We start from the raw sequence: 21,012 nt of genomic DNA, 5'->3' as shown, positions 1-21,012 counted from the left end.
GATTTGTGTAAAAATTAATATGTCGTGGTTGTGTTTTAGGTCTTTGCAACCCGAGAAAATGTTTTGCAGTAGGCTCGAACGGTTGTCCATGAAAACGATTTTGTTGTAATAATTATGAGGTCTGATACACATACTGGTAGCAGAGGAAGAACTTCATTTGTGTTAATTGGGTGTGAAAGGAGCGGTAAGTACAAGTGTAGGAAGAAAGAATTTGTTAGAAGAGACACAACACTAGAAAATGTGGTTGTCCCTTTAAGATTTGTGGAAAATCAGTGCATGGAGGTGAAGGTTGGACGGTGAAGCTGATATGTGGGATTCACAACCATGAATTGGCGAAGACCTTAGTTGGACATCCATATACCGGGAGATTGACAGATGAAGAGAAGAATATCATTGCTGATATGACAAAGTCGAATGTGAAACCAAAAAACATCCTGTTAACGTTAAATGAACACAATGTCAACAATTGTGCCACAATCAAACAAATCTACGATGCAAGAAGTGCATATCGTTCTTCAATCAAAGGAGATGACATTGAAATGCAACACCTAATTAGGCTCCTTGAATGTGATCAATACATTCATTGACATAGATTGAAGGATCAATATGTGGTGCGTGATTTGTTTTGGTGTCACCCAGATGCAGTTAAGTTATGTAATGCATGTCATTTTGTTTTTTTATAGACAATACCTACAAAATAAATAGGTATAGGCTCCCATTGCTTGACTTTGTGGGGGTGACACCAGTTGGGATGACTTTCACTGTTGGGTTTGCATATCTGGAGGGTGAGCGCGTGAACAATCTTGTATGGGCATTGGAACGATTTCGAGGTCTTTTTTTAAGAAATGATCGCCTTCCTGTTGTTATTGTCACAGACAAAAACCTAGCCTTGATGAATGCTGTGAAAGTTGTGTTTTCAGAGTGTACAAATTTGTTGTGCAAGTTTCACATAGACAAGAATGTGAAGGCAGAGTGCAAATCGCTAATTGGTCAGAAGAATGCCTGAGATTACGTAATGGATAGTTGGGGTAACCTGATAGATTGTCCTTCGAAACAGGAGTTCCCTGAGCATCTTCAAAGGTTTCAAATAGCGTGTTCCCCGTGACCAATGTTCGTTGACTACATATGTGAGACATTGATTGTCCCACACAAGGAGAAGTTTATCACGGCTTGGACGAATAAGGTGATGCATCTAGACAACACAACAAAAAATAGGTATTTACATGTTTTATTATTTTTGTCAAGTTTGTTTAAATGATTGTTTTAGTATAAATGATTGTTATTAATTTGTGTTGTCTGTTGTGTGTTTTAAATGTAGGGTTGAATATGCTCATTGGTCTCTGAAAAGGGTATTACAGAGTAGCGTTGGAGACCTCTGTTGTGTTTGGGATGCAATGAACAACATACATGATGACGCTGCAGCACAATGAAATTAGAGCATCATTCGAAACAGGTATGCATGTCGTTGGTCATGTTTTTAAGAAAACCTCATACAAGAGGCCACTGGGAATGGTGTCAAGGTACGCTACTAAAAAAGACATTTATTACTACTAAAAAAATAATTTATACTGATACAACTTAGTTTTATTTATTAAATACTATTTTAATTCTAATATTATAAAAAAATAATATATGTATAATAATATTAAAATAATTATAATATTATAAAAAATAACTTTTAATTCTAATACTATATATCTTTTCCTAAAATAAATACTATAAATAATAAGTTTGTTTTACATATTCTTTCTTAATAAAATTGTGATGTCATCATTTTTATTTTTTCTTTCCATATTTAAATGAATGGAATAACATTATTTTCAATATGACAATTTTTTTTCTAAAACAAATAATATTTATATATTTATATTAAATTACAAAGCAGGAGAAAATCTCATTGTTAACTTATTTTATCTTCTTTATTTTATATATTTAAATACCATTATAAATGTGACTCGTGTGTGGTTTATATTTAAATTTAAAAGCATATATTTATAAAGAGAGAAACATAAATCATAAATCATGTAAGTAAATGTGTTTTATCACATAAATAAACAAATACTAAAATTAATAATTTATATACAATAAAAATATAAATCCTAATCTATGCGGCGTGTCTGTCACAGTCTAAGACTTTCATTTGCGGCGTCACCTCTAGCTCTCCTCAGACAACGAGTCATGATGTCATATAAGTCAGTGCCTTCAGTGACCATCCTGAGGTTGATGACCCGTTCCAAATCCTCAATAATCGCTCCTAAATCCTCAGCCATCCCCTGACATCTTTCGCAGTTAACCTGTCATAGTCAAAATAACAAGTCGGTATCATATTTTTTAAAAATTTAAATTATGAAAAACTACACAAATTATGCTTACCACTGAATGTGTATGGAGATCGGACGCGACTGAAACCTTGGGGATGAGTGGCTTGACGAACTCCTCATCATGAGGGGGAGGCAGATGTCTCGGCTCAGCAGTCTCCTCAATCCGCGTGAAGAATAAGTGCGAAATTCGAAAAAACCACTCCATGTAGTCTGGCGCCACTTGCCTAAGAACTACACAGAGCTCTCCTGCAGGCACCAAATGGTCTGAAAAATGTAGTCACCGGTCATCTATATCATCACCCGTCAAAGAATCACAAACCGACGGCGGAGGGACATTCTGAATGTAGCCAAACTGCCGAAGAACCCGCTCAGGTCGAACGTACACGACAATCTGACCCCATCTGAGCTGGCCTGTGTACGACAATATCCAGTCAAATCCCTTGACTCCGCGATGCTCAGCATAGGGCATCCAGCACACGTCAGTCACAGTCTGGGCATCCATACGTCTCTGATATGGGGCTCCCTTGACCAATGCAATTACTCCCCAAGCGAATCCCTATGTCTGGGCCAGGTCCCTGAAAGCCTCCAGGTGCACGACATGTACATGGGTTGAACTCTTGTTTGCGAAAAGAGTACAACCCACCAAGTGGAGCAGATGCGTGCGGGCTGCTACAACCCATCGTCTGGCCTTGCACTGGCTCTCATACACGTCCCGAAACCACCCCAACCGGACATGAGGCCCACCAGCCTGTCGGGACTCAGCTGTAGACTCCTTATGATTGACCTCAAGAAGCTCTGTCAGTAGACCAATCACGTTTGAAGTAACCAGCGGCTCAAACTTATGAAGCGCGCCAGTGATGGGAACGTGTAGGAGTGACGCCACGTCATCCACCGTGATCGTCAACTCGACTATTGGCAGGTGGAACGTGCTATTCTCGCGATGCCACCTCTCGACGAAGGCGGATATGAGTCCAAGATCAGTGGTGATAACAGAACACCTGATTAGTGGACTCAATCCGGTGACAACAATCATGCCTTCGATCTCAGGTGTTGGTCTCCCAATTTTATCTACTTTTCTACCATGGGAGACCAACTTTAGATCGAATCGTTTCTAAATTGAATAATTTATAATAACGTGTATATAAAAAACAATCCAACTACAAATAATTTTTATGTAATTACTCAACATTAAAAAGTATGAACTTATCCACTCCAGATGCTGTGTGTGACATGCTCAGCAAAATCGGTCAAAATCGATGGGTCGCGTGGCTCACCTGGGAATCCCTCATCTGTAGCAGGTGACCCCAAGCTCTCATCAGTAGCCACTCCCTCTGTGTGAATAGCATCGGCAGTGCCTGTCATCTCCGGGGTAGTATCAGACACATGAGGAACATCCTCATGCAACTGAGGCACATCCTCATGTCTCTCTGTAACGTTCTCACGCACACGAATCCATTGCCTACGTGCTGAAGAAGTAGGCCTGCGACGTCGAGGAACATCAGCCTTAAGCGCATCCTGACTCAACTCTCTTCCTCTACCAGTTCCTAACACACGACCTAGACCTCGTGTTCTAACCATGATTTGAAATCATGAAGAACATTTACTTTTAGTGGTCAAATTAAATATTCAAATAATTGGTAACAAAGCTTTGTCATTACAAATTTGTTCAAACACATGTTTTGTATGTTTCTTACTAATTTGGTCAAATTAAATTTTCAATGTTTCTTGGACATGATGTTCTCATGATATGTGTGACATTGTCACTTATGATATATGTGACATTGTCATGTCAAATTTGTGTATAAGATCAACCTCTTGCCATTGAAAACTGGTGGACCTCATGTCCGGTTGGGGTAGCTTCGAGACGTGTATGAGAGCCAGTGCAGGGATAGACGATGGGTTGTAGCAGCCAACACGTATCTGCTCCACTTGATGGGTTGTACTCTTTTCACCAACAAGAGTTCAACCCATGTACATGTCGTGCACCTGAAGGCTTTCAGGGACCTGGCCCAGGCAGGGGGTTTCGTCTGGGGAGCGACTGCAGGTGGCTTACGGGTAAAGCTCATATGACGGGGGATCAAGGGATCCCCATATCGGAGACGTATGGATGCCCTGACGTGTGCTGAATGCCCTATGTTGAGCACCGGGGAGTCAGGGGCTTTGACTTGATATTGTCGTACAACAGTCAGCTCAGATGGGGTCAGATTGTTGTGTACGTTCGTCCTGAGCGGGTTCTTCGACAGTTTGACTACATTCAGAATGTCCCTCCACCGTCGGTTTGTGATTCTTTGGTGGCTTCATTTTTCAGACCATTTGGTGCCTGTAGGAGAGCTCTGTGTAGTTCCTGGGCAGGTGGCGTCAGACTACATGGAGTGATTTTTTCGGATTTCGCACTCGTTCGTCACGCGGATTGTATAGACTGCTGAGCCGAGACATCTGCCTCCCCTTCATGATGAGGAGTTCGTCGAGCCACCCCTCAGTGGTAAATATAACTTTTGTAGTTTTTCATAATTTAAATTTTTTAAAAATGTGATACTGACTTTGTTATTTTGACTGTGACAGGTTGACTGCGAAGGATGTCAGGGGATGGCTGAGGATTTAGGAGCAATTGTTGAGGATTGGGAGCGGGACATCAACCTCAGGATGGTCACTGAAGACACTCACTTATATGACATCATGACTCGTTGTCTGAGGAGAGCTAGAGGTGACGCCACAGATGAAAGTCTTAGGCCGCGATAGAGACGTCGCATAGATTAAAATTTATATTTTTATTGTATTTAAATTATTAATTTTAGTATTTGTTTATGTTTGTGATAAAACACATCTACTCACATCATTTATGATTTATGTTTGTCTCTCTATAAATATATGCTTTGAAATTTAAATATAAACCACACACATGAATCACATTTATAATGGTATTTGAATATAAAAAATAAAGAAGATAAAATAATTTAACAAGGAGATTTTCTCCTGCTTTGTAATTTAATATAAATATATAAATATTATTTGTTTTAGGAAAAGAAAAAAATTGTAATATTGAAAATAATGTTATTCCATTCATTCAAATATGGAAAGAAGAAATAAAAATGATGACATCACAATTTCATTAAAAAAATATATGTAAAACAAACATTATTTATAGTATTTATTTTAGGAAAAGATATATAGTATTAGAATTAAAAGTTATTTTTTATAATATTATAATTATTTTAATATTATTATACAGATATTGTTTTTTATAATATTAGAATTAAAATAGTATTTAATAAATAAAACTAAGTTGTATCAACATAAATTACTTTTTTAGTAGTAATAAATATGTGCCGTTTTTAGTAGCATACATTTTTTAGTAGTAATAAATATGTGCCGTGATAAACTTCTCCTTGTGTGGGACAATCCATGTCTCACATATGTAGTCAACGAACATTGACTACGGGGAACACGCTACTTGAAAGCTTTGAAGGTGCTCAGTGAACTCCTGTTCCGAAGGACAATCTACCAGGTTATCCCAGCTATCCATTACATAGTCCCAGACATTCTTCTGACCAATTAGCGATTTGCACTTTTCCTTCACATTCTTGTCTATGTGAAACCTGCACAACAAATTTGTACACCCTGGAAACACAACATTCATTAGGGCTAGGTCTCTGTCTGTGACAATAACAACAGGAAGGCGATCGTTTCTTAAAAAAAGGTCTCGAAACCGTTCCAATGTCCATACAAGATTGTTCACGCGCTCACCCTCTAGATATGCAAACCCAACAGAGAAAGTCATCCCGGTTGGTGTCACCCCCACAAAGTCAAGCAATGGGAGCCTGTACCTATTTGTTTTGTAGGTACTGTCTATAAAAAAACAAGATGACATGCGTTACATAACTTAACTGCATCTGGGTGACACCAAAATAAATCACGCATCACATCTTGCTCCTTCAATCTATGCCAATGAATGTATTGGTCACGTTCAAGGAGCCTCATTAGGTGTTGCATTTTAGTGTCATCTCCTCTGATTGAAGAACAATATGTACTTCTTGCATTGTAGATTTGTTTGATTGTGGTGCAACTGTTGGCGTTGTGCTCTTTCAACGTTAGCAGGATATTTCTTGGTTTCACATTCGACTTCGTCATATCAACAATGATATTCTTCTCATCATCTGTCAATCTCCCAACATATGGATGTCCAACTAAGGTCTTCGCCAATTCATGGGTGTAAATCCCACATATCAGCTTCACCGTCCAACATTCACCTCCATGCACTGGTTTTCCACAAATCTTAAAGGGACAACCACATTTTCTAGTTCTTGTGTCTCTTTTTAACAAATTCTTTTTTCCTACACTTGTACTTACCGCTCCTTTCACACCCAATTAACACAAATGAAGTTCTTCCTCTGCTACCAGTATATGTATCAGACCTCATAATTACTGCAACAAAACCGTTTTCATGGACAACCGTTCGAGCCCACTGCAATACATCTTCTCAGGTTGCAAAGACCTAGGACACAACCACGACATATTAATTTTTACACAAATCATACAGTAGACCAAACAGCTCAAACTGATCGACATGATTACCTGAGAAGTATTAAAAGCGTCTGAACAATCAACATGTCCTTCATTCACACCACAATCTTGTTCATCTTGAAAATCCATATCAACTTCTTCGGACATCGTACTGTAATATGCCCATTGATCTTCGTCCATCTTAATTCAAACTATAACTATCATCTAATTCAATATTCAACTAAATAATTTGAACAATACAACCCCCCAAAAAAATTTACAAACTATGAATATCGAACTAATTCAACATTTGACAACCTCACAAATATTTAATCTACATATACATCAATATTTTAACAACAACCAAATTCAACTTTTAATTACATAATTTCAAAATTATAACCTACAAAGTTCATTTAACCAAAAAATACTTCAACCTAGGCAAAAAAATCAACACTTCAACCAAGAAATATATTTTTATGTTTCACATAAATTACAAATAGAATTAACCAAAATAACATTCAAAATAATCTTAAAACTAAAAATTATAAAACAAATTAATCCACGGAAGAAGTTGTCTTCCACAGTTGTAGTTACAACAGCGGAAGAAAACTTCTTTTGTGGAATGTCGCGAAAGACATCTTCCGTGAGCTTCCACGGAAGAAGCTATCTTCCGCAGTTGTAACTACAACAGCGGAAGAATGTTCTTCATTTGCTTCAAATTAAACACTTACACCATTCCACTACCCAAAATAAACAATGATACACACAAAAGCTATGTACCTTAGTTGACAAATATCACACCAAAGGAGAGCACAAACACAACCAACACGGAGAAATATTGCACAACACAAGCACCACGGAGAAACAAAGAAAGCAACGATGAAAAACAAATAAAAAATAGCTTTTTATAAAAGAAAAACGTTCAGGGATATTTTGGGATTTTTGAAAAATTGCTGGGTGCACCAACAATGTTGTTGGGTGCCCCTAGCAATTCCCGAAAAGAAAAGGGTTAATTGGGCAGAGACAAGGAGAAACCAATAGGGGAGTTGGGAAGAATCATGAGAAGGAGCCACCATAATAGAGTGGTTTCGTTGTGATCAACAACAATATGTGGAGTGAATTCTTTCCTTGTTTTTTGATTCATTTGTTCAAGTTCTATTTAACTACTCGTCGTGGAACTTCCTTTGTTATTGTTTATTAGGATCACCCTTCTGTAGGGATGGTATTCATTTAATGAATTACAAACTTTTTATTTTTATTGATATTCATTTAATCATAATTTCTAACCTAAATTTATCACGTAATTAATATAATTTTGACTTTAAATATATCAAATTAAAGATGTATTTCCTTATAGATATATACCATGAGTCAGTGACAAAAACTAAAGATGATATCGCACGTGATATTGTACTTAGTTATTTTTCTTTTCCCAAAACATTTATATTTATATCTATTCGTATCATTGACATTCCTCCCAATGGTACAAAAAGAAATATTTATTTAAATTCTTAGCTCTTAATTTTCAAAGTTTATATGATTTTTTTATGAATACAAAAATAATTAGTAGACACATACATTTTCAATGACACATTTTTTTATCTTTGTTTTAGTGAAATAAGATTATTACAAGTCACAAAGTTTTTTCTCTTAATATTTAATGTAACTATATACTTAAAATTATTAATTATTAAATTAAAATAACTTCACCCTAATTAATCTACATGTTTTTTTTTGTTTGGTCTGTTCCAAGGATATCTTTATGCCAGAAATTAGTTTCTTCAAGCGTAGAAATCATCATTTATCAAAATAATTTTTTTCTCTTTCAATAAGATTCTTCTTCATTTGTATGGTCAGAAATCAAATCTTTGGCCATACCATTTAAAAACTTTTTTATTTATCAAATGTGTTACACTTTATTAGTAATTATCACAGTTTTTTTTTCCAGTTGGTATTTTCAACTACATGGATTAAAAGACACTTATGTTTTATTGTCATTCAATTATCACGTATATTGACAAACCAAAAATAAAACTAGAACAAAAAGCTGAAAATCCACATGTTCAATCGTGTCAAAAGGACAAAAAGACATTTCTGTTTTTAATATTTTTGGTAAGCTACAATTAAGAGGTTTGTGTCTATTATTTTTTTAGAATTGGAAAGACAAGATTGCAAGAAATCAAAGAAATCACATGACAACATCAACAATTATCCTCTACGAGTATGGAAAGTGAGCCTTTATCATTCTCCCTATGTCTTATTTGTGGCTCAAATCAAGAGCTGCATCAACCTGCAATTATTAAACAATTAACATTTGACCTAACCACAATCATTGCTTGAAATGTATAAAAGATAGTACCCAGTTTAAAATGGCAGTGAAATAACACAATGCCTATTAATTTATCGAGAATGTTCAATCCATCAATCCTATCAAATAAGCATAAATTTATCAAGAATGTTCAATGTCTATTTTTATAATGTTTGTTAATAGTTAGAGTAACTTGGTCGATCTGCATGATGAGTTTTTTTAGCAAACTCATTTACGAAATGATACATGTCAATTTGTCGATGATAGATCTAGGCAGACACATGTGAGACCATTATCTTGCATGTTTTTTATTCTTTAAAATGTTTATTATATTTATGAAATAATAATTGTTTATGAATGACTAGAAGAATTTGGGGATGAACTATCTCAAGCTAGGTCTAATGTTGCATCAAGTGTTGGTGAATCACAACTCACTCTTTTAGACCCTACCAAAGAACAAAAACTTATGACTCGGTGTTGGGTTGCAGCTACGGGACCAAAGCGTAAGGGATGCCTTTACATACTGGAGACCTTGCTCATACTTATAAATGTGGAGATGACAACTTCATGCATCTTACATGATCTCCTAGTCACGCTCAAGATGCCATAGAAATTAACCAACTGAGGCAGGAGCTTCGTCAATCACAGAAGGAGATGCATGTATTCAATCAATTGTTCTTCAGTTCCTACCTCCTGAAGCGTGGAACATTATTCATCAACATCAACAACCTCACCAGCAACAACAATAAGACAATGACCAACAGAGGCACTCTCCCAATGAATATTTTGATTACTGACTTAGCAACACAAAATTACTATTGACATATTACATTGTGCTTTTCTTTTAGATTTATTTTCAATTTAACTTAATGATCTATTTTACTATTTTTTTTTTTGGATTTATAAATTTGAGTATTTCGTTAATTATATTTATATGGTAATTAAAATTTTGACGTTAAATAATATAAATACAAAAAATAATTCCTAAATTATCGATGTTAAATAATAAAAATGAAAAAAAAATTCGTTATAAAATAGCATTTTTGACGGATTTTCCAACAGATATTTCCCACGGAAAAAATTCGTTAGAAATTTCCCACAAATATTGCCTGTCGGAAATTTCCGACAAACAACAAAAAATCGTCTGTTAAAATTTCCTATGACCATTTTTCTGACGGATTTTGGTCCGGTCCATTGGAAATTTTGAATTACCGACGAATTCCAGTCATCGAAAATAGACTCTTTTTTTGTAGTAGTGAAAATTGAGAATTTATCTATTGTGAGAGCTTTTCCTTTATTCTTGGGTTAAAAACTCGATAGTGTGTCGGTTCCACCGACACACTATCGAGTTTTTGGTCCAGTCCATTAGAAATTTTGAATTACTGACGAAATTTTGAGGTTACCAATGGATTCCAACCGTCCATAGACTTTTTCTTTGTAGCGATGAAATTTGAGAATTTATCTATTGTGAGAGCTTTTCATTTATTCTTGGGTTAAAAACTCGATAGTGTTGGTTTCACCGGTATGTCGTGGTTATAGTCACCTTGCTTTTGATAACTTTGATTCCATCGACAAATGGTGGTTAGAGTCAAATTTCTTTCTTTTTTATATTTCTTTTGAAGACAATTTAAGTGTTCTCTTGTCATGTTTTCAATATGAAAAAAAAATCTTAAAAAACACGTGTCTATCCCGTGATTAAACATAAAAAAATTAACACTATTTAAAAAATGAGATGTGTGCAACGGACTCAAAAAGAAAAGTTAGGAAATATGTGATTGGTAAAAAAAGGAAGTGCACGTATAATTTGCTCTTCATAGTTTTATAATATTTTCATTCAATTATTGATATATTTTTTATTTTATTTTTATAAAATTACTTTTAAATATGATAAATTTTATTTGTATAAATAAAAATTATTTTACTAAAAGCCATTGAAATCATAATCAATTGAGATGAAATAAATGGTTCAAAATATTTAATAGAATAAATTATATAATATTTAATTAGTATCTTTATAACACTTATAATTAACTTATTATTATTATTAGGAGAATACGAATGAGTATTCTAAAATATTTTTTATAGAAATAAAAAAGTGTAATAAAAATATTTATTATATTAAAAATATGTCTACTTTTTAACAATTTAAAATATTTAATATGGTACTAAAAATTTTTCTTAATTAATTCAAGTATTTATTAGTTTTGATTTCTAATGTAACAAAAAAGTATTTATTAGTAATAATTTTCTCCTAAAAAATATTTTGAATGGTCACTACAATATTAAAGTGAAAATGTTTTTTTAATATCATTCTAATATTAACATGATATTTCTTAACTTAATTTTTTAAAAAATTTTAATTTTAAAAAATATTCACAAATATTGTTCATATACTTGCAAATATTTATAAAATTCATCGATACTTGCAAAACAAAATATTCGTGCAAGAGATGGGCACGAGATGTATTTCATCAAATGTAATGATGGTGAGAGACTACTATTTAAGGCTAGCCTCCCCAGCCCATTGTTATTCCTACTAAAGATTTAATCTACACAATCGAATTATATTTGTATACAATATTTATATTTAAAAATGACCATTAGAACTATCGATTTATACATTAGTATATATTAAAAATATAAATATCACTATAATATTAAAACTAAAATAAACATCATCGTACTTAATTGTACTAATATTATTAAAATCTACACTTTTTATAATAATTACTAGTTGGTAACCTGTACGCACGGTACGAGTCATTTGTAATTTATTTTATATGAATATTTATTTATTATATAATATAGTATTAAAATGAAAAATAGTATAAAAATAAAAATATATGTAACATTAATAGTAATTAGATTGTTTGCATTAAAAGAAAAAGCTACATTACTCATTGACCTAGGTAATGCTAGTAAACAAAACAAATAACGTAAACTCAATTTAGTCACTATCACTATCACTATTGTCCCAATCCTTTTGACTCCTGATAATAATTTCTCAAATTTATTCATGCTGCCTATAGTAGAAAGAGATTTCATCACCATGAGAAAAATTGCTTTCTTCAAGGAATTGATACCAAGGTTGCACAACATATTTTTCGCCAATTCCAATATCAAGAACAATAACATTCCATTGTAATGGAGGCCCTAATCTTCTAAGGATTGTCATGTGTTGATCACATCCATTTAGATGTCTAGTTACACAGCTTGGAAGATTCTGCAAAAGAGGATAAATAATAATTATATTTAAGTTTGTATTTATATAAGTCATAATAAACATATTGTCATCATTACCAAAGGGTGAGGTGCATCAATCATTGATTGCGTTATTTCAAGTGTCCAAATATGCTGCCTGGATATCATGCACGGTCTTCCGGAGGTCTGCTGTTCCAATGGTGTACTGAAATGAAGGTCGAATACTGCGATGTAGTCGATGGCAAAGAAATGAATCATAGTAGATTCATAAATGGATAATTCTTTTCTAAACTGTTTCAGTCCATCGGCAAAGAAAACTTTTCCCTTATGGAGTCTGACTTGGATTTGGTATACAGCTCCATTATATTTGAAACTGACATATTCGGGATATTCTAGTGCCCACTGAATGTGGTAAAAAACCGGGATTTTTATGATGTCTTGCAAGAAAATATTATGTGCAAAATTAAAATAAATAAGCTGCAAAAAAAAAAAAAAAAGCAAAGAAGAAATGAGTTTCAATGCAATATTACCCTATCATTGTGGGATGTGGCTCTAAACTGCATGATTGTTGGTTTTCTGATAAATGGAAGTTCCACCTAGAATGAGATTGAACATAAAAAGCAACATGTTGTGTTATTCAGATAGATAATAATCAAACATGTGGACTTAGGAAGAAACAAAGCAGTTAAATTTAAGCTATCAAGCAGGTACAAAAAGTCTAATTATGTTTAGTAATTTTAGAGGCATACACAATTCTAGATTAGCAATAAAATTGTCGAAACAATATATTAGTTTATGCCATTGCTGATCAGACATGGAGAAAATTAAACAACATTCCAGCTTGGCGAAATGATACAAAAATTGCATGATCTAATAGAAATGAAGATATAGATTGTAATTATGTTTAGTCATTTTAGAGATATGTGTAATTCTAGATTAGGACATTTGGATGCATATAACCTTCTGCAATTGTTGATCAAACATACAGTGAATTAAACAATATTTCAGCTTTTTGGAATGTTTAAAAAATGTATGTAAGAAAAATTGGTCTCCAGTTGAAGAAATCAATACCAGGAAAAAATATGAATAACCAAACAACTACATAGAAAATAAAATAATTAAACAACATATTTGTTGTGAAAGAAAGCCAACATGAGTAACTATATATCATAGTATAGGGTGACCCTCTTTAATTGTGGCATTGGTCGACAACACAATAATAATGTTTTCATTGTTAGGGTGATACAATGATGAATAACAAAATTTCATGAGGGAGATTAACATGCACAAATAAACACCATATGAAAACAACAGTTGAATTAATAAGTATAGTTCCTAATCTGAAATTGCTTAATATGGTTTGGTAAGCTAGAAAATTCAATTAAGATCTAAGTTGTGATGTGGCAGTTTTAGGCATGAACGATAACAGTAGGCAAGAACAGGAATGAAATCTAAGAAGGAAGAAAGCTTGAAGTAAAAGCAAAGTCTCGACAAAATGGAAGGTGTGACCAGGTGGAAAATTACAACGCAAGTGATGGAGATATAGAAATGAAAAACAAACTGAGAAAAGACAAAAACAGAGGAAGTACATGCATGAAAAAAAAGATAAATCTCTAAGGCAGATGAAGATGCACAAACTGAAGATCAGACGAAAACAGTTGTCCAAATAATCAATATAGTTCCTAATCTAGAATAATTTTAGAAATGTCGGATGAACGTCAACTATAAAACATAAAATATATCGATGAATACATTGAAAAGATGAACTGAAAAAGAAGAAAAACCCGGTAAGGATTCCTCAACCAAGTGAGGAAATGTGGAATGTAGATAATAAATTTCATGATAGAAGCACAAATAGAAGTCGAAATCGGAAAGAGCAGTCTAGAAATTAGGTAATGCAATTTGGGACAAATTTAAGAAAAATGCAGTAACTAACAGAGTTTTTGGTTTGACATTTACTTTGTTTGAAGTCGTCGATGAGTCTGAACTCATAGTCGGAGCCCAGTTGTTGTTGTTTTTTAGGAAAGTTTGAAGAGGTTAATGTTTGTAAGGAAATGGTGTTTGTAGAATAAATGAGGGAGTCAAGTATCGGTTAGCCAAGAGGTGTGACGCGAGGCGTGCCAAGTAAATTGGAAATCGTGGAGTATTGAATGCTGGTCCAGTAGATTGGACATGTAGAGGGAGTTGAATCATTGTCAATATTGTTGGGGTGCTAGTTTGCCACTGAATGTCATGAGCAATATATATATCTTCAAAGATGTAGTGAAAGAACTTTTTTTTTGTGCAAATGCGGATGATTATGTGGAAAACGTGATAAATGTTGTAATTGATAATAATTAGATTGTATTTGTATGAAAAATTCAGATATTATTTTTTGTTAAATAAGTGTTTGTAAAAAATAAATTTAAATTGTTTTTTTACATTGACATTAAAATTGCAAAGAATTTAAAGATAAAGTTTTTTTTTAGTTTTCTGTATAAATGTATTTATAGTATTTCACAGTAAATTTATTATTTCAGAAATGGCAAAATATTTAATCAATGAATACATGTTATAAATTGGTGGCACCACAATTAATCAAAGATGAGTATTAAATAGTTGATGATATAGTTTATTTTCCTAAAATCATGTTAATCAAATAATGTGATTCAATTGCGATTGTTTTTTTTTTTTTTTTACATTAATGCACTTTAAATTATTTATGTATTTGCTGCATAGTTACAATTATCGAATGATTCAACTTGGTCTAGATCATTGTCAATATTGAATGCTAGCTTTCTGTGTTACACAGTACTAGTTAATATAGATTATTACTGGATTGTTAGATAGTACCAGTTATCCAATGAAATATCACAAAAATGCATTTGCCCTAGACATTTCCATCGTCTATTAATGTTCATGCAAAGAGTTGTAGGATGACAACGGTTTGAGAAGTTGGTGCAGTTATTGCAGATGATATTCATGGAAATTCAAAGACAGATATTATTATTAGTGCAAAATCATGTGGTTGATGGTTGATTTGGAATTTTGAGGCTTGCATCTCCATGTATGAAGAAAGGAAATATAAGAAGTCAAGAAATGCTGATGGGACAATAACCAAGAAAAGGGATTATAATTGATAACATATATATTGTACCCTATAATTCAGAATTTCTGAAAAAAATACCAAGCATATTTAAATATTGAATGGTGTAACCAAAACACTTGTATCAAATATTTATTCAAGTACATGAATAACGGATATGTTTATGCCGACATCTTGAACTTTTGGCTTGAGCTTTTTTTTTCCTGGATTATTTTGTAAGGTTGCACCAAAAATGGACCTATTATATGTAGGACAACCAACCATAAGGCAACAATATTTGCAGTTATTTGTTTATTGGATTGTGATGGTTTATGCAGAAAGACATGACATAAAAACAATATATATGATATGGTGCACCTGGTTAAGACAAAATCAGTACTTGAATTGATGTGTTGAAAGCTGCCTGTTATCATTTTGTATCTAACTGCATGTTAGAGTATGAATAAGCAACTATCGAATATCATAGCATACAAAATAATAATATAGAATATATATAAACTGGATTAACCTTTTAAGATTTGCAAAGACCTCTTTGAAGACAACTTTGGTTGTGGAATTTGATTTTTTTTTTTTTGTCTTTGTCATGTATTAAAACTTTAAGGCTTTTTTTTTATTTTATTTTACCCTTGACAATGCCACATATAATTGTCCATGTGACAAGACATGTTTAGGTAAATAAAGCCCCACTGAGGATAATGATTGACCTTGGGACTTGTTAATTGTCATAGCATAAGAAAACATTATTGGGAACTGTCTTCTCAAAAGCTTAAAAGGCCATGGGGATTGTGAAGGAGACATAGACATTCTTGGAATATAAGCATTTTGACCAATATTTTTGCCAGAAATGATATCAGCTGCAACCACATGTTTAGCTAACCTTGTAACAATTAATCTAGTGCCATTACATAGTCCTTGACTTTGGTCTAAGTTTCTTAACAACATGATGGGTGATCCAATTTTGATTTTGATGTTACGATTCGGTAGGCCGGATGTTGTTAATGAATTAAGAAATTCTGTTGTGAGGGATCGGAAATGAGAACTCTCTAGAGTTTCTGATTTGTCCACATAATCAACGCTTAGATATTCCATTTATTCACCTGTAATTTTTTTTTCAGGTTATCATATCAGTTAAAGAATAAAAAGAGTAAAAAATTAGAAGATCAGTATGGAGAGAAAATATTGAATAAATTTGATAACTAATCTTGCAGAACCTTTCATAAGAATGACATACAGTCCAAATTGATATATAATCAGAATTAGATGAGGTATGTTATAATCACCTGGGATCAATGATAGTATATAATCATTAACTTGTTGTACGATTTCATTTGTGGAAGCTAATATCGCTGTAGATTGAAAGTATTCAGGATTGTTATGATGGTGAGATAAATTTGGAAATGTAGAATTAACAATTGCATATAGTGGGTCATCATATTTTGTGATTAATAGATCTTTTGGAATTTCAATTGAACCATAACCATCATTTTGCTGCCCAACAATCCCATCACCAATATCAAGGATCCACTGTGCAGAAGCTGAAGTTTCTTCTCTGTCTGTTGCATCTATATTGGCTTCTAAATGCATGTTTTTCGACAGTGTCAAAACATGGCAATGATTCCATAGATAAGATGAATTTATAGTTGCATTAACAATGTCAGACCGGCTACCCCTAGGAATGACTGGCAGAATCTGCCGAAAATCTCCACCAAATACCATAACTTTACCACCAAAGATTTTATCAGAACTTGATTTTGCCTTAATAACATCTCTTAGACTTTGATCAAGTGCTTCAAAACATAATTTGTGAGCCATGTGGCTTCATCCCATATGATAAGACTTGCTTCATTCAATAATTCAGCCAATTGTGTTCCTTGATGAATATTGCATGTCGAGTCTTCAAATATCGGAACAGGAATTTTTAATTTTGAATGTGTTGTTCTTCCTCCAGGCAATAACAAAGAAGCTATGCCGCTAGAAGCAACCATAATAACTATTTTATTGTCAGCTCTCAATAAGGCTGCAAGTGTTTTCCAAATAAATGTTTTTCCTGTTCCTCCATATCCATATAAGAAAAACATCCCACCTTCATTTTGATTGACAGCGTGAATAATTCGGTTATAAATTTGTTCTTGTTGGTCTGTAGGCATAAAAATTGTTCTGGTTTTAATAACAACTTGAAATTCCAGAGCCAAACACAAGGGAGGGAAATAAGCAAGGCAAGTTAGTATAATAAATAAACCTGTCATTTGAGAAAAAAGGTTAAGGAATTATGATCTAAGTTCTTCATTGTTGAAATTCAGCTCAGACAAAATGAGGCCATTGCCTGCATGTGTTAGTAAATTTGCATTCTCAGGATATGGCATGCAAGGATAGTCTTTAAGTGATCTTTGATTGGCTTGTAACAACCGTTCAAATTCAAGCAATACCAGATTCATCAGGTTGCAGTCATCAATATGTAATCCTAAGACATTTGAAAAGGAAGTTAGATAATGTTTATGATAAAACTTTTCTGTGTCAAGCTATATGTAAGCCAACCTGGAGTGCTTGTTGATCTGCGATGACTATATAGAATATCATCACTTAAGCAATGCCAAGTTTTTCCCCACACTTGTTCAGGTTTATTCATGGTACCTATCAAAAGTAATAATACAAAAAGATTCTTTAGATAAGGTGTTGAGCCCCAGTCTTTAGCTTCGTTGATTGAGGCAATGAATTCTCTATCATCTTGTAAAAAACCTATAGCAAAACATGTTTCTCTATATGTAGGATATTCAACACCAGCAACTGTTCTGATATCTTCAAATGAGATTGGTCCTCTAGAGACAGTCAGCATCATCCTCAAATAAAATATTTCCCCTGTAGTTTGGGGAACCCATTGAAGCCTACCAATAGTATAACCCTTTTTTCTAAGTTGCCAGCATCTCTGTTTTTGGTTATACACGAACTTTGTAACAAATTCAGAATAAGTCAGGCTTTGACCTTCAACAAAAGCTTGGTTTGCATTCATCCAAGCTATAAATTTTGATTCAGAAATGCTTGGGTTAGAGAGGAGATCATCAATATCATCATGGTCTTGGTAGAGAACGCTATGTTGTCCTAGAAGATTAAACTGTAGCCTCTCTACAGAAGGTTTTCTACCATGTATTGGAAAACCAAAGATCCTCCAAGTAGATTCACATGGAAAAATGTATCTGTAATAGGAATAAATATATTTTAAATACAATTATATGATGATTTACATATTAAACTGGGGTCATACCTGCAATCCAGATATTCCTTAATTTCATCATTCAGAGTGTTTGCATGGGGAACTGTTCCAGTGTCATCATGAACCATGACAGCCGTAACTCTATCATATCCTTTATTGATGTACTTGAATAAATATTTGATACAAGTGCTTTGGTTACACCATTCAATATTTATGTGCTTGATATTTTTTCAGCAATTTTGGATTGTAGGGTACAATACATTTATTATCAATTATAATCTCATTCTTGGTTATTGTTCGACCAGTGTTTCTTCTACGATACACAGGATAACCATCTCCATCTATAAGAGTTGTGGGCTGCAACTTTTTTGGATAAAATCGACTGCATTTGCCTTCCTTCATGCATGGAGATGCATGCCTCAAAATTCCACATGATCCATGAACCATGTGATTTTGCACTAATTTATAGAGTTCTGGATCATCTTCTTGTGAAGGTATCTCTGCTGATATAATATGATCAATATCGTTTAGAGATGGATATTTGTTTTTGGCGTGTAAAAATTGTTGGAAAATAAAATAAAAATGAAAGAAAATAAATACGAAAAAGATGCACAGTCTTGAATTAAATAACAAAATAACAGTAGCAAAATAAATTTAATTGACAACACATGAATAATGCATTATATCATACAATGAGCACAATGAAAAATTAAATCAAGGGAAAGAATTAAATAACCTGGGTTGAAGCGCGTAAACGCTATCCTTAGAGAGAAAACGCCCCCACTGCACGGGTAAGAAATTCTGATTGCGCTCCTCTCCCAAGATACGACAACTTGTTGGTTCCGATCGTGTGCAGCGAAAGGATCCCCGAACCTTATGAACACCAATGCTCTTGCTCTCACAAAAATTAAGTTTTGTATAGGAAAAGAAAGAGATAAATTTTTGGCAGAAAGAGACCAGAGCTCTCAGTCTGTCATTTCTAGAAAAGAGGAAAGAGATATATATAGGCATTTTGCAACAACAAAATATGACCATTAGAAATATGACCGTTGGAAAACCAACCTACAGTTGTTACAACAAATATAACAAACTAGTTTGACTCATTAAAACAAAATCTTGAGAGAATCTAAAATAAATATTATTTTATATAATAGAATTAATATATATTTATAAATTTTAAATTAAAACACAAATATTTACCAACGTAACAATAAATGGACATGAGGAAGTCCTCGTTTTTGGAATTCCACTATGTATATGTCTGTAATTGTAACCAAATAGCATTAATACAAAGGTATTAAAGAAAACATAATTTACAATAAGTAGGTTATCTGTTAGTAGCAAAAAAAGGAATTAGCATCAACTTACATGCAACGACTTTCCTTAGTAAGTGATTCTTTGTAAGGTCTGATAACATCTGCTCATATTTAAGCTTGAAAATTCGGAAGATTATTTTTGGCCTATCTATTGCTGTCAAATTCAAAGGTGTCAGCAACCTATGAATTTCAGGCCAATTTGGATTGCAGGTGAAAGTAATAAAAAGATTTGGGAAGCCTACGTGACTGCATATAGCTATGCCATCAAAATAAAGTTGATCCATGTAACGTGGGCTGCCAACAAAGGTTGAAGGTAAGATGATCCTCTTGCCTTGGCTTAAACCTTCTGTATTTCCAGCATCCGATGACTGCTGCAAGCTACAGAACTTGTCAACTCTGAGTTTCTTTTGGTTGTTTCTAACATAGGAAAGTCTTTCTGATTTAATCATTGTGTATCCTTCAGCAACAAATTGTTGGAATAGTTTTCTAGAATGCAACAAAGTTTAACCTTCATTGGGTCTGCATTGTAGTCTATAAGCAAACCACTCTCTCATTGTAAGACGATTCCTATTTCTTTTATTCCCACTTATTGTATCACGATGTAGAATGTCGGGCCTATATCCATCTTCTCCATAAGGAAACAATAGAGGATATTGTAGAGCTAGATAACTACAATGTAATTCATGTATCCTCTATAATTGACCATTTTGAGTTTCAACAATAATATCTCTGTTCGAATTTGCATCAATATCACCTGCTATAAGTGCAGTAACTTGTTGAACACTTGGCACATTATATGTACGACCATCTTTTTCCCGACCAGCGATCAATTTGAGTCTGACATTATGCACTCCAGTGACTGTCAATCTATCCCTTGCCATCCTGAAACTTTTTGCATGAGCATTGTTTTCATCCAGCATTTTTTGCAAATTTGAGACAATATGTGCCTCAATTTCATTATAGTGGCTGAAAAACCAGATATTCAAATATATAAATAATTAAGAGGACGTTAATGTAAAATAAACAATAGACATCAATGTGAATGAGAGATGTTATATTGGCGTTGTGTT

The 21,012-nt window shown here is 33.5% G+C and overlaps 1 protein-coding gene across 1 annotated transcript; it reads right to left on the bottom strand.

Moving 5' to 3' along the window:
• Window positions 1-5,754: 5,754 nt before the first annotated feature.
• Window positions 5,755-17,230, bottom strand: LOC114382659. The gene is made up of 4 exons (XM_028342221.1): window positions 16,699-17,230; window positions 6,350-6,577; window positions 6,029-6,167; window positions 5,755-5,917 (listed from the first exon to the last, which is right to left on the bottom strand). Exons 1-4 carry the CDS (start codon window positions 17,228-17,230, stop codon window positions 5,755-5,757), a joined length of 1,062 nt encoding a protein of 353 aa, XP_028198022.1.
• Between the last annotated feature and the right edge of the window lie 3,782 nt (window positions 17,231-21,012).

The sequence above is a fragment of the Glycine soja genome, chromosome 13 (genome assembly GCF_004193775.1).
Source record: "Glycine soja cultivar W05 chromosome 13, ASM419377v2, whole genome shotgun sequence".
Taxonomy (NCBI): domain Eukaryota; kingdom Viridiplantae; phylum Streptophyta; class Magnoliopsida; order Fabales; family Fabaceae; genus Glycine; species Glycine soja.
This window is presented reverse-complemented; position numbering and strand designations above follow the sequence as displayed.

Bases quoted from the DNA above. Each gene is read 5' to 3' on its own strand.
- LOC114382659 (XM_028342221.1), bottom strand. From the start codon at position 17,230: ATGGCTCACAAATTATGTTTTGAAGCACTTGATCAAAGTCTAAGAGAT. The intron at 6,578-16,698 runs GTGATTATAACA...GTGGAAAACCAG, and splicing joins TATACTATCATTGATCCCAG to TGCATGGAGGTGAATGTTGG. The intron at 5,918-6,028 runs GTTTCGAGACCT...TTTGTTGTGCAG, and splicing joins CTTGTATGGACATTGGAACG to GTTTCACATAGACAAGAATG.